This window comes from Lottia gigantea, assembly GCF_000327385.1.
Source record: "Lottia gigantea unplaced genomic scaffold LOTGIsca_139, whole genome shotgun sequence".
In the NCBI taxonomy this organism is placed as follows: Eukaryota; Metazoa; Mollusca; class Gastropoda; family Lottiidae; genus Lottia; species Lottia gigantea.
Window position 1 is genome coordinate 511,391 of NW_008707601.1, and position 15,935 is coordinate 527,325.

Below are 15,935 nucleotides of genomic sequence, written 5' to 3' on the forward strand. Positions count from 1 at the left end.
ATAGTGGTCAATACATCAATTGTAGAACACTTCTTTAAAACAAACGTTCCGAACTCGTCTCAAAGTGTAGACATGAGAATAAGTTCTACTTGTCCAACTTCTGTAGGGGTGCAGGCTGAATTATATGTAGGTCAGTTGTTTGAAGATCGCATAGCGTGAAACTCTGAGTAACAACAACAGGTTTTTTAAGTTCTGTTTTAATATTTCTATTCATGATGATATATATTTTTAGTTTCAGAAAGCTGATTCTGATTTGAATTACTTGTCTAGAAAAGTAGAATTTGAGTTGGAGAATTCCAGTACCAATGGACAGGTAAGATCACATACTTTCATTGTAAGATCACATACTTTCATGGTAAGATCACATACTTTCAGGGTACTTTGTTTGGCAGTGTAAAAGACTTTTATACCGGTACCAGAAAGATGTTTCAAGGTTGCATTATATGACTTAAGTCTAGCTAGTAAGGTTTATCATTTCTTACGGAACAATACTGGTGAAATAAGAAAAAGTCTCTGTTTTAAATCAATGATGTGTCTAGGTATAATTATGTTGACAGGAAGATTTATTATATAAATAACAATGTCAATTCAAGAACTTTAAGATGTTGATTCTTGAATGTATGAAACACAAAGAAGTCTCAGTTGATATATTTTGCTTTTGGGCTAACCTTGTCCAAAATAGATTTGCTACAGATATCCTTGAGTGATTCTAATTTAGATTCTGAATGAATTTTTTGTGATTGACTATATTTTTTTACTTTTAGACTCCAAACCCAGTGAAAATGTTGGAAAAAATTTCAAATATTAAAAAAGAATTTTCATCAATATCTCAGGATGCCTTAGAAATACAGAAAACACAAAAAGTAGGATATATTTTATTTCTTATACTAGTCCATCATCTACTAACATTATTTCCTAATAAATCTTAATTCAAACAGGTTTTCCATTGTCAAATATAAAGAGAATGTAAAGAGGTTTTCTGAATTTTTAATGTGTATCAGGGATACTGATAGCATCAATTTACACCATTCCAATTTTAAAACAGACATCTGTGGTTCCTGCAATTCCACTAAAACTAAGTGTTAGATGATGTCACTAATAGTGAAGGGCCTTATGTGATAAAGCATATTTTGAAATCAGTGACATCAGAAGTGGAATTGCAGGAACCACAGACAGCTGATTGAATGTTGGTATGGTGCAAATTGATGCTATCAGTGTCTCCGATACACATACAAAATTTAGAAATTTAGTAAACCTCTTGACAACCCTTTAAAAGTTAAGAACTGCTTCCTGACCATAATGATTTTTTGACCCATGAAACTGTTTGCTATTTTTTCTGTATGTCTATAAAATAATGGTATTTGATGTTTACAAATACACAAATGGGACTTTGTTTAAAATGTTTTACATGGTATATTTTGTAATATCTATTTAATAGTCTAAAACAGAGTGACACGATATTTTATCAGTTCTTATTCTTGTGAAGCTGACACATACTTCCCTTTTAATTATATTTATTGGATATTTGTAGGAAGCTATGGACTATTTTAGAAGTCAGTTATTATCAGCATGTCAAATGGTACAGAAACTCTCAGACCAAACTGGGGTGGAGGTTGGTAGGCTTTCATCTTGTAGTGTCCAATGATGTGGTTGTATATGTATGAAAAGTAATGTCCCTGTTTAATATGGCTGTGCCCATAATCAAGATGCATGCTGTCATGTTATGAATAAAGTTTCATTTAAATCACAAATCTATACATATATCACACCTTGTTTGACTACAATTAAATAACTGAAGATACTGTCATAGTGTATTAGTCAACATCTCTGTCAGAGAGTCAACGTAACTTGTCATGTTTATTTTGTAGTTAGGTTTGGCTACTTATCATCCCTTTCAATTTCCCTTTCATAAGAGTCCTCGACTCCTTGTGTTTATTTGATTACTTTTTTTTGTTTATAAATAAATCAGTTATATGACTATCTTAAAGAGGTCAATTAGATTTTTTTGCCTTTAAATGTCTTTCCGAGACACTTATAGTTTCTATTTTGCATGAAGCCAAATGGTATTTGCTATTTTGATGTCATAATCTGATCAAGTTCTTCTTGAATTACAGAAACGTCCTAAATAACCACACCATCAATTCCCAGCTCTTACTAGTTTCATGTTTTCAGGGATCAGAACCACCACCAGACTTGTCAGAGTTATCCAGTCTTTTAAATTTTGATATAGATCAGGTTAACCAGACCTCAGATAATGTGGCAGGTCAGAATCAAGAGCAGGCGTGTAGTTCAAACAGCAGCAAGGCAGCCCCTCCAGGTGAGTACAATTCATTCTGAGAGTTAATATACCTTTGATAGTGACAGAAATAATAGATAGATAATGAAATAAACTATAGAAGTCTCATACATGTTTTTATGTTAATTTTGTAGAAGAGTTAAGTGCGAGTGAATTACGAAGCCAATCTAAAGAGTTTGTTGAGGTCAGTGATGATGAATTTCAGTCAGTATCTGAGTTGGTTCGAGGTCGAGTGAAACTAGCTGATGTTAATTCTGTAAGTAATCTTCTTCACTCCTGTTCAATGAGTGACTAGTATAAGATGATATAACGGGAATAGTATGTAGGGGTATCGTTGCCAATACTATTCACACCAGTCAAGCTTGAAAATAAGGCGTCAACTTAAAGTCATATTATCAGAACCGAATGTTTGCTATCTATAGCACTTTTTAGAACTAAGTGTTTTATGGCGTGACTATCGCAAAGGTCATATATATGTCAATTGAAATTTTGCGATAGTGGTGTCATTAAACGCTGAGTTTTAGTGGAATTGCAAGAACCACATACGTTCAACTGAAAATTGGAATGGTGCAAATCAATGCTATCAGTGTCCCCTATACACATAAAAGCTTTAGAAAACCTCTTCATGATCCCTTTAATCAGAATAATATTTCAGGTATATCAAGTTTTGTGGAGATATTTTAAAGAAGAGAAAAATAAGTAAGTTTAACCAATTTTATTTTGTTATCTTTGTATTTGCAAAACTTTATTTTCAATATGCAATTTCTTTTTAATATTTAATATTATATTGAAGCTGATATTTCAATTCATAAATATTGTAAAAATTCTATTTACAAACAAAATTGTGAAGCCAATACTTGTTGCTGCAGTCCTGCAGAAACTGCCCTCTTTCAAAGCACAAAATTTTGCATGATAGTGTTATCTGATTTAGAGCGATTGTCTCCCCTTGTAATTTGGTGATCTCCTTTTCTTCAAGAATGTTATAAGCATGTTAATATTTTAATTTTTATTATGTGAAGAAAACCATTAAAACTAAGCGATCTGCATAAAATGGGATGTAAAGTTAGTGGAGCCACAGGAGAAGCCAAGTTGAAGGTTTGTATTTTTTAACCCTATTAATACAGAGTGTAAATAGAATATACTGCCTTATAGCCTGAACTACAAGTTGAATAATTTGAAGCATATGATGTTATTTAGTAACAGAGGTCTTATCATTTTAGTTGAATACGTTAAAGAAGTTTACGGGTGCTAGAGGTTAAAAAAGAGGAGGCTAATGCCACTATCTTGACAAAATTTCCATTATTGCACACTGCATGGTGTTGCCTGTCTTCATTAGCCCAAATAAGTGCAGAAAAGTAGGATGGTAAACTCCATTCACTTTATTTCATGAAAATTAACAATGATGAGGTAGGTCAAGGATTCCTTTAAATTTTGATGGATGTCTGGTCATTGTTGGGTCAAATTTTTATTTATTTCTATTTATAGGTATTGAGGTCATTAAAAATAGTTCAGTTAACAAAGGGTGAAGTAGCCTTGACTTGAAATTTTATTATTAGTGATAAGTTTTATTCCAAATGAATTGTATCAAGAGATTTGTGTATCTCACTATAAGTGGACTATGGGAACAAACAGAGTTATCAGAATGTGATATGGGAGAAAGTTGGGTGCAAAATATTAACGTTGTACATTTCTCTCTAAATGTCAATAGCATGTCTAATTTCAATGTAAATGTTCCAAATCAATATGACTGCCCCCCTAAAATCATTGAGATATATTATATTCCAATCTTATTATTATTTTGGTACTGGTCAAGGAAAATGTATTTGGCTAATCTCTCAGCCACTCTAAGTATTATGTCTTCTTGCACTTTTTCAAAATATGTGTCATCTAGAATAAGAATAATCTGTGTCAACATTTAGGGGTAGAGATCACATTGAAAGGGAAGGTGTGCCATTTTTTGACCAATCATAACTTAGTCTCAGAGACAGGAATTTTTTAGCAAAGTCAATCAGTAAAAGCGTTCACAGCTCACCGTTGAAATTTGAGTCTTCAAATCCTTGTGTGTCTAGAATTATCAACGTTTGAACGAGTCGTCTTTTCTTTAGATTCTGCCATATATATAGAAAAGACATATATAGAAAAGACATATATATAGAAAAGACATATATATAGAAAAGACATATATAAAGATAGTGAGTAAAATTCATAGTTTGAGATATTTTTAAAAGAATTATGCTATTTTCTACATTTATTGTACTTCTGAAGACTATTCACACATTCAAATCAATAGTCTATCCTTTTATTTACAGAAGACAATTATATGTGATCTCCATCCCTAAATATCGCCGAGTGATTATTTTTGTGATCATTTTAGAGATTCTGCAGAATGTATTGTAGTGAATTGTATACCATAATACTGTGTTATTTAATAAGACTTTTAGTAATATGTCACCTAAGGTATGTCTTCCTGCGCTTTTAGAAAGTATGTGGGTCATCTAGATTTTAGGTAACATGATCTGAGAAATACCTTTTCCCAGTGTACACAGATCTTCAGGTTTTTGTTGATATTGTCGAGACCTACTAGGTTTTTCCATCAACATCAGAAGATATTTTTGTTTAATAAGCAGTAAAGACAGAGGAATTTTATTTTCTTCTATACACATATATATCAATACAAATAATAAATAATATTGGTATAAAATTCAATCTTTTTTGTTTTTTATTTTTTTTAATAAATGAAACATTTTCTTCCATTTCTTATTATTCTTCATGTTTTGATTTTGTTCGATAAAAAGTGAAACAATATGACAATGTATGTTTATATCTTTATGGCAGCTCAGAACGGAGTTATATATAAAAAATTGTAAAAATGATACCCAAAGGACTTATTCTTATTCATTTCTTTTTGCTAATCATTTCTTTTCATCATTATAATAAAACTTCATTAGTTGTTTTAATTACTAGAGTTATTTTGTTCCCCCTTACTACCATTGAAATATTCTCACATCATAGCTATCATCAGTTGTGTATGGTTGCTAATAAGAACAGCGGCCATAAGTTTCGAACTCAAATCTAATGTAACTCAGGTTGTGAGTTGCGTTTGGAACTCATGGCCTCTGTCATTATCTGCAACCATACACTGCTGATAATCGCCATGGTGATAATTGCTTAATTGGCACCCCAACCCCCCGCCTCCTTTATGCCAAGACTGGAAAATGCACGAGTCATTGGGCATCAATAAGAAGATCGCTCCGGATCTGGAAGTTGAGTTTCCGTTCTTTGAATATTGGTTCGTATTTATCTCTAATTTGACACAGCTCTGTCCATTCTGTCTCTGACAGTCCACATGCTGTCATGTTAAACATCAGCAGCTCTGCAAAATACACCACAAGATAATCAAAATTCGTACAAGGAAGACAATTCCGTTAAACTCGCCCTTGCGTTGTGACACCTGGAGGTCATTGGTTATTCCTTATTATGCTATGAGCGTGAGCTTTAGGTATAATGTGACCTTGGGATCAAAATATCCACACGACAGAGCCACAAGGAAAATGATCAAAAATGCGCCTAACTTGATATTAGTGATTGACCATTCCATCACTGGAGCTCGGATTGCCTATATACTTACTTATTTTATTCTCTTCTTGAAGTTCACAGATTTGAGTGATGATTTCCACTGTTACAAACGCGTTGATAGTTAGATCTTTCAGTTTCTTACATTTACTGATAAGATTTTTAATGGCCTCGTCTAATATTTCATGGTTGTTGTCCAGTTCTAGCGATACACTCTCTGGAATATTAAGTATCACCATTATGTTATAGTTGAGTTAAACAGTGTGCGATAAAATTAAAGATATGGAATGAGAAGTTACACCGTTATATCATAGCAGAGTTAAACAGTGTGCGATACATTCTCTGATCTCTAGATTTTGATACATAAAAGAGTTCACATAAATTTTAGCGGAAAAATATTTTTCGATCGACGACAAAACAGAGTGTCCCTTTTTCAATCTAGTTGTTCTAATGTGGAGAATAATACCACGGGTTGACAATACAACACGTTATATCATCAGCTAACCTACTTACGCAAAGTTTGTTTGAAATTGTTTCCGATATGCATCAATGTGCGATGTAGGTTCCATTCAGAATCGTCGTCATATCCGGTCCAGATATGGATATCCTTTAACGGTATATCGGGAACTAGAATTGGAACTGTTTCCGAGGCTGATCCAATACTCTCGAACCACATGTCAACTTCCAGGCACGGACAGCTTTGATGGAATCTCCTCCAGACGGGGGTGGGGATGTGATGGAAATGTGGATCGCTTCTATAGACCTGCAGATATAAAATGCAAAAGTTGTATTATGGGTCTAAAAATATATACACAACCTTTACACATACAATAACATACACAATACTTATACATACAATAATATACACAATACTTACACATAGAATAATATACACAATACTTACACATACAATTATATATACACAATACTTACACATACAATTATATATACACACTACTTACACATACAATTATATATACACACTACTTACACATACAATTTATACACACTACTTACACATACAATTATATATACACACTACTTACACATACAATTATATATACACAATACTTACACATACAATTATATATACACACTACTTACACATACAATTATATATACACAATACTTACACATACAATTATATATACACACTACTTACACATACAATTATATATACACACTACTTACACATACAATAATATACACAAAACTTACACATACAATTATATATATACACTACTAACACATACAATTATATATAGACACTACTTACACATACAATTATATATACAAAATCTTTACACATACAATTATATATACACAGTCTTTACACATACAATAATATACACAAAACTTACACATACAATTATATACACACAATATTTACACATACAATTACATATACAAAATATTTACACATACAATTATATATACACACTACTTACACATACAATAATATACACAATACTTACATATATCATTATATACACAATATTTACACATACAATTATATATACAAAATCTTTACACATACAATTATATATACACACTACTTACACATACAATAATATACACAAAACTTACACATACAATTATATACACACAATATTTACACATACAATTACATATACAAAATATTTACACATACAATAATATACACAATACTTACATATATCATCATATACACAATATTTACACATACAATTATATATACAAAATCTTTACACATACAATTATATACACAATATTTACACATACAATTATATATACACAATATTTACACATACAATTATATTTAAATGATTTGAAGACATACCGATATATACACAATATTTGTCGGATACAATTATATGTATACAATATTTAACATAATACAGTTATATACATTTACACAAAATGAACATAATATACAACATATTTACACATAAAATTCTAACACAGTGCACAATATTGTGGCGATTGAAGAATTGCATAGTTACCCACAGACAAAAAACCCAAAACATATTATGTATTGATAACAGACACGTACCTTTAGACTGAAATTTCGCAGCTTCCCACTAAGACTGGTTGTTAGGATCTCTATAATAGTCTCGGATATACAGTTATAATTTAATGATAGGAAACTAAGGTTGGTGAATCCAGCAATTAAACAGCGGAATCTTTTTACTTGAAATACAGCCAATCTGGAAAAATCGAAACAGGCGGATTCTGGGAATGATAAGTCACATTCAGATCCAGCAAATGAAAATTATTGCATATAATTTTAAAAAAAATCCCAAAATATTATCTTTTCATGCAGAGGAATCTGCTAGCCTATTTTGACCTCAGAGAACATCAATTGTGTCAAGGAATCTGCTAGTCTATTCTGACCGTATAAAACAACCATCGTGTCATGGAATCTGCTAGTCTTTTCTGGCCACAGAAAACAACCATTGTGTCAAGGACTCTGTTAGTGTATTCTGACCATAGAGAACATCAATTGTGTCAAGGAATCTGTTAGTGTATTCTAACCACAGAAAACAACCATTGTGTCAAGGAATCTGTTAGTGTATTCTGACCATAGAAAACAACCATTGTGTCAAGGAATCTGTTAGTGTATTCTAACCACAGAAAACAACCATTGTGTCAAGGAATCTGTTAGTGTATTCTGACCATAGAAAACAACCATTGTGTCAAGGAATCTGTTAGTGTATTCTGACCATAGAAAACAACCATTGTGTCAAGGAATTTGCTAGTCTATTCTGACTATAGAAAACAACCATCGTGTCAAGGAATCTGCTAGCCTATTCTGACTATAGAAAACAACCATTGTGTCAAGGAATTTGCTAGTCTATTCTGACCGTATAAAACAACCATCGTGTCAAGGAATCTGCTAGCCCATTCTGACCACAGAAAACAACCATTGTGTCAAGGAATCTGTTAGTGTATTCTGACCATAAAGAACAACCATTGTGTCAAGGAATCTGTTAGTGTATTCTGACCTCAGAGAACATCAATTGTGTCAAGGAATCTGCTAGCCTATTCTGACCACAGAAAACAACCATTGTGTCAAGGAATCTGCTAGCCTATTTTGACCTCAGAGAACATCAATTGTGTCAAGGAATCTGCTAGCTTATTCTGACCACAGAAAACAACCATTGTGTCAAGGAATCTGAACCAACCATTTTGTCCAGGAATCTGCTAGCCTATTTTGACCTCAGAGAACATCAATTGTGTCAAGGAATCTGCTAGTCTATTCTGACCACAGAAAACAACCATTGTGTCAAGGAATTTGCTAGTCTATTCTGACCGTATAAAACAACCATCGTGTCAAGGAATCTGCTAGCCTATTCTGACAATAGAAAACAACCATTGTGTCAAGGAATCTGTTAGTGTATTTTAACCACAGAAAACAACCATTGTGTCAAGGAATCTGCTAGCCTATTCTGACCATAGAAAACAACCATTGTGTCAAGGAATCTGCTAGTCTATTCTGACCATAGAAAACAACCATTGTGTCAAGGAATCTGCTAGCCTATTCTGACCATAGAAAACAACCATTGTGTCAAGGAATCTGCTAGCTGCCATGGTATCGAAAATTGTCTGGAATCTGGTTGAACACTAGAGTTTTGTATGCTCTAAATCACGATTCTGATATGTGCACAGTTATCTATTATTGTGCCTAGCAATCGACTGTCTGGTACCATCATTCTGGTCATAGGATACTGGCATTGTACAAATACCACCCTGCCCTCTTCTGTATCAAAACAATTTAATACGTCAAGCATGGTTACAATCTAACACCAATCTTACCTTGAATGGAAGAAATCTTCGAGACAGAGGTCAGTGAGGGTGTCACCGGAAGATGCCACGAGGGCCTCGAGTAGTTTACAGCCCATGGTTAACGGACATTGAGCCACACTCATATCAAACATTTTCATATTCTTCTGATGTTGGAAAAACCTCACAAAACTATCAACCAGCTTCTCTCGCACGTTATCATACTTCCAAAATCTTTCTAATTCAAGGCGCCCCAGTTCAAATTCTATGATTTTGGCCGTTTCAATGTTGATTAAGAAGTTCTCCATCGTCTTTTGTATAATTTTACAAGTATGGGTTGAGGGATGACTACAGGAGAGGGTAAGGTATCTAATATACGGACCGTATTTTTCTGTAAACTTGATTGCCATTTGTCCATGGTGGGCAGCCTTGTACCCACCAAGTTCAAAATATCGCGAGCGCCATAATCGCGGCGATTTGAATATATCTGACCAATTTCGACAGGTAAGCGCCATGTTTCCGCGATCTGCATCCGAAAGATATGAATATACCTCTATCAAAGCAATATCCGGTAAATTTTTCCAGGATGGTGAATCCATTCGTGACCAAATTCCCTCCTGAATCCAACTTGTTAATCCACTAATCCACGCTAAATCCATCACACAACCCAACTAAATGTGGATCCTGCCATAACGCCGTGAGCCTGTCTTCTTATTGTGACGTTTATCCATTTGTGACGTTATGCGTTTATCGTTAGAACAATGCAGAGATGGTTGTAAGTTAATGTAAGGACTTAGATCCGATGCCAGTCTACGACACAGGTTAGAACCAGGAAATCACTCTCAGAGCTATTGCTTATATGTGAATTTAAGTTTTTCAACTAACATGCTAATCCTCAACTGGAAAGCAGCAGATCTGATAGCGTGATTTCGAATTGGTGCTTTTCAACTCAGCAACCCTTTCTGAGAATGTTTGGTATGATATATGACAAGGAGGCTTTTCTAGAAATAATTATGTAGCTGAGCCGATTAGGGACCACTTGATTGTCAATTCTAAAGGACCATTCTTACCCTCTGTATTATGATTAGAAATTTGCAAGGGGAACAATGGGAAGGCTTTAGTTTCGAGATTGGTACTGGGAAATAAAAAAAAATTCTGGATATTGATCTTTCTTGCAGTATCAGTACGCATTAAGTGACTTTCACTTTGTTTTTTGTGGGTGTGGGGGGACCAGGGGTGTCTATATTTAAAGAAGAGGTGGTACTGAATGTATTAACGATAGAGACCAAGGATCACTGTGGATACCTGAGATGCCCCAAAGGAAAAAACAAAAATGTCAAGTGAAATGTTGATGGCAGTCAATACTTCCAGACGATCTCGAATCGAGTTTACAGTAGGTTAAAAATTACACTACAAAACTTACATTGAGCATTTTGATTATTAGCTTAACTAATTTCAGTCGAGGGATTTCAGGAGAGGGATTTCAGCGCTAACTAAGGTGGTAGTACTTCAAAAGCGTGGGACTTTGGTAAAACAAGTTGCTAGCTAGATTCATAAGACTATCTTGTAAGTAAATTTGGAATACTAAAAAGATGATGCTTTTGTTTAGACCTTCACCTTAACATCTATGGACCCCATCACCAGCTGCTCATGGTGTTTTGCTTCTTAGGCATTGATAGTGTCTGTAGTAAGGTCTTATAAGGGAAGGTTCACGACGAGTTGAAATGTCGTTGGCAGGACTATTTCACAGCTGAGCCAACTGGAAAGATCAGATATGAACAAAAACCTCCTTAGACCTTCTCCTTCCAGGATCCTTTGTTCCTTCTATGATTCTGGACGACTTTGTATTGAGTCTTTGAGTAGGGGTCAAGATTGTAGTACATGTACTTCGAAATTATTTCTCAGGTTGAAATAATAAAGATAGTTTGCAAAAATTGGGGAAAATATTGCATTGATGACGAACCAAACTTAAAGCAGTAACGAAGCAGTGCTTCCGAGGTAATTAGCTGGAAGGCCTAAGTGCGAAATTATTGAGGAGGGCGGATGTCTGCACAATTATTTGCATTTAGAATTATCTCAAAGGCTCAACTTTCTCCAACGACTAGTGGGAATTATATTGATCCTTCAACCCACAGGCGGGAGCCGCGGTGGCTCAGCGAGTTAGACGCTTGCTCGCTAACCTGAAGGTCTAGGGTTCAATCCCGGCATAGGTCGAGATAATACCTTCGAATTTTTCAACCGGATTTCCCCCTGTCAGTGATGCAGAGGGGCTGATATGGAAAAAACAGATTTGGGATTTCTATGATTTTATTTGGAAGACAAATTGTGGTTATGATTATGAATTAAATTAAATATGATTGATGATGTACAATACTATTATTTTATACTCAACTTCTATAAATATGGTCTAACAAAAATATTTCAATTAAATTTGTATCTAAATACAAAGAAATTAAGAAAAAAACTATATTTTACAAGGATAACAACTTAGGTCCACAATTAAGGATCCTGTCTACCAGGTGGTCATTGTCCAAACCTCTTGGCATTGGTCTTTCCTGGATTATCCGTACCCATTTACAAGAAAATACTAAGTTCAGCACCAGATATAATCATTTTATAAGGATCAAGCCACGTACTCTCGAAACGATCTTAGCGCTAAATTGTCTTAGAAGCAATGTTAGAAGATAAGAACCTGGGATATCCTAGCTCTAAGATCCTTTCGAGAATGAGTGGCCTCGTGTTTTCGTTTTTCTTCTTTTCTTTTCAGATATAAGTGTCCTAAATCTTATGCAAGCGCCTCATCAGTATTGTCGAAACGATCTTAGCACTAGGATGTATTAGAAGCAATGTTAGAAGATAAGAACCTGGGATATCCTAGCACTAAGATCGTTTCGAGAATGAGTGGCCTGGTGTTTTCCCTTTTCTTGTTTTCTTATCAGATATAAGTGTCCTAAATCTTATACAAGCGCCTCAGCAGATCGTTTCGAGAATGAGTGGCCTGGTGTTTTCCCTTTTCTTGTTTTCTTATCAGATATAAGTGTCCTAAATCTTATACAAGCGCCTCAGCAGTGCCCCAGGTTTCAAAATTACCCCCCAGGCGATAATTTACCTCCAGGTTGAAACCCCTGCTCTACATCAACTGATCTGAAGATAAAAAATCTTATTTATAAATAATAGGATTCCTGAGTTTTGATTGAAAGTATTATGAAACACAACACTTGTGACCATGGTCAATGTTTATATATGAAAATATCCCCTTTAAAATGTAATACGATTTCACGATTAATTTGTAAATGTCATAAATGGATGACCAACCACCTTATTTTAACCAATCAGCAACACTTTACCTAGCTGATAACTGCCAAAATATTGCTTTCTTAGGAATTAAAAAACTAATGAGAATATCCTGATCATTGTAAGCACTGAACAATTAACAAAAACACAAAAATTCATTGTTGCCTTGTAGACTGAAAACACATACATAAATGAAAAACGCATGGATGAAAAATACGCCCTTGATATGCAAATTCCATCGCATCTCGGTAATACGGGTTTTGACATGGTGTTATTAATGAGGAAGTATGACAAATGGGGGCATGGTTTGGACACGTATACTTCATAATCAAACATAATAATATTTTACTCTCTGACTGAAATACAGGTCTGGATGTTTCGTTTTGTTTCTTCTCTGAGGGTAACTACACATGTCACCCATGATCTGAAGAGATTTTTTTTAAATCATGTTCTGGGGTATTTTGATCCAATAGCTTTAAATGTTACAAGTTAACTAATTAAAAATACTGTTAAGATGATACTAGTCAATGTTTAATAATGAATATCCAAGAATTGCTCACATATAGTCATTTTTTTTTTATTGAACTTAAAGAATTGTTGATTATTATATGACCCAGAACACGAGATACATAGCAATTTCGTTAGATTGTGGATGGCAAGTTGTGTCACCCCCAGAAAACAAAAGAAATGAAACATCCAGAATTGCATTTATATCAAGAATGATTGAAAATCACCTGCCCACATACACATATAAATACATAAAGGAATACGCACAGATCCCCCACAAACACATATCATAAACTCATCCACGGAGGAAGCACACACACGCCTCAATACACATATTATAAACACAACCTTAGAGGAAGCACATGTCTTGATACACATTATAAACACATACACATATTATAAACACATACAGCTCTTATTTACAAAGACACGCATTATAAACACATAAACACAAACACATATCATGAACATAACTATAGAGGAAGAACACACACACGCCTCGATACACATATTATAAACACATACACATTTATTATAAACATACACACATTATAAACACATACACAACAAGCTCAAGTATACCTGATATCATTATTGAACACATGTGAATTAAACACATATCATAATGGAATTCAAAAGAGTTTATTTATGGCTATGTTCAGCCAAATGGTATTTTTGTGGAATTGAAGGAATCACAGGCATGGGTTAGATATCAAGCCACACAAGTAATATTTAAGGGGAATTAATAGATAAGATCAAATGAAATGAAATAAATGGAGTTTTACATCCTACTCTCCTGAACCTTATTATGCTAATGAAGACTGCAGCATCTTGCAGTGTGCAATGAGAGAAATTTTGCCAGGACAGCAACATCAGCTGACTCTTTTTCAATTAAGTAGAAATCAAATTAAATAAAGGAGTAACATACAATAAATTGTGTTGCTTGATTTAATATGCATGTATAAGTGTTTCTGATGCACATACAGACTCTTGAATACCTCCAATATATATATACATACATGTAAAACATCATACATAATACCCATGACACATACAATAACATACATACAAATGATATTGATCAGGTAAATTATCTAAAACTATGGTTATTACTAAATACAAACACATCAATATAGAACACAAAAACACAATAATCTAAATAAAACACATGATAACACACCTGATTATAATACGTAAGTTATAAAATCTATAATAAAATAAATAAAATTGTGGTGGAATCTACATTGCACATTAACCTTAAAATTTATGATATATTTTACATCTAACTCCAAACAAATACAGTTTAAAGGGATTGTAAAGAGATTTTCTAAATTTTCATGTGATAGCATCAATTTGTATCATTCTGATTACCAATTAGATGTCTGTGGTTTCAAGATTTTATTTTTTACTTGATAAAGGCCATAGGGCTGAAAATTTGTGGTTAAAAGAAATTGAGTTATCTAAAATGTCTTTCACATAATAATAATGGATTTAAAAGTTAAATGATTTGCATAGAACAAGACTTTAATATTTAATATTTAGTCTATATAATATCACTGATCATTATAACTGTATACTAAATATATATTGAATAGAATAAGCAAGCTGTCCACTCTTGTGTCATGTTTCTAGCAATTTGATTAAGATGATTCTTCCTAATAGGTATCACAAAACACCCAATTCCATTCTTCAACTGGGATTGTCAACTCTATTTCCCTTCCACACCGTCTGCATAACTTATATTGTTTAATCGGTTTCTAAGAGTCTGCATAAATATCCTTTACTTCGTATTCACGGTGGTATTTGAGTTTGACAATTCCACATCCCTTTCAGAGAGTCCACATAGCTAATATTATTTTATTGGAATTTAGGTTTGACAACTCCACATCCTTTTCAGAGAGTTAAAGAGGCTCAAGTCTCACCATTGATATTCATGGACAAAAGGAGCCAAACCAGCAAGCCTCATTGTCACATGTTTCATGAGCACATTGATATCACCGCCACACTGTGTCATGTGAGAAGTCACTCTGTTACACAACTAGTCAGGGCTGCATTGATTAACCACAAAAACACACTGTTACAAATGGTTCATGGCTGTATTTATCATACAAGAAGAAAACCATTGTCACAAGACAGGAATAATCACACTGTGAATCAAAAGCACTATAATGTGATATTTCATAAACACAGGAAAAGTTACAATATCACATGAGGTGATGTTTCATGGTGAGAGAAATCTTCACATGAGGTGATGTTTTAGGATCAAGTGAATAATTACACTGGGAAGTGATGTTTCAGGATCACATGAATAATCACATTGTCACTTGATATTTCAGGATCACATAAATAATCACATTGTCACCTGATGTTTCAGGATCACATGAATAATCACATTGTCACTTGATGTCTCAAGATTACATGAATAATCACACTGTCACCTGATTTTCAGAATCACATGAATAATTACATTGTCACCTGATGTTTCAAGAACACATGAATAATC

The 15,935-nt window shown here is 33.8% G+C and overlaps 2 protein-coding genes across 2 annotated transcripts; one reads left to right on the forward strand and one right to left on the reverse strand.

Moving 5' to 3' along the window:
• Positions 1-72: 72 nt before the first annotated feature.
• LOTGIDRAFT_238294 (hypothetical protein) lies at positions 73-3,905 on the forward strand (the record flags this gene model as incomplete). The annotated part of the gene is made up of 9 exons (XM_009049579.1): positions 73-126; positions 239-313; positions 765-863; positions 1,532-1,612; positions 2,173-2,317; positions 2,431-2,552; positions 2,952-2,995; positions 3,316-3,391; positions 3,782-3,905. 9 exons carry the CDS (start codon positions 73-75, stop codon positions 3,836-3,838), a joined length of 753 nt encoding a protein of 250 aa, XP_009047827.1. The 3' UTR covers positions 3,839-3,905.
• A 1,969-nt stretch (positions 3,906-5,874) lies between these two features.
• LOTGIDRAFT_139698 (hypothetical protein) lies at positions 5,875-10,230 on the reverse strand (the record flags this gene model as incomplete). Its single annotated transcript, XM_009049580.1, has 4 exons — positions 5,875-6,082; positions 6,379-6,632; positions 7,902-8,055; positions 9,665-10,230. The coding sequence occupies 4 exons, from the start codon at positions 10,228-10,230 to the stop codon at positions 5,875-5,877; spliced, it is 1,182 nt and encodes a 393-aa protein (XP_009047828.1).
• Between the last annotated feature and the right edge of the window lie 5,705 nt (positions 10,231-15,935).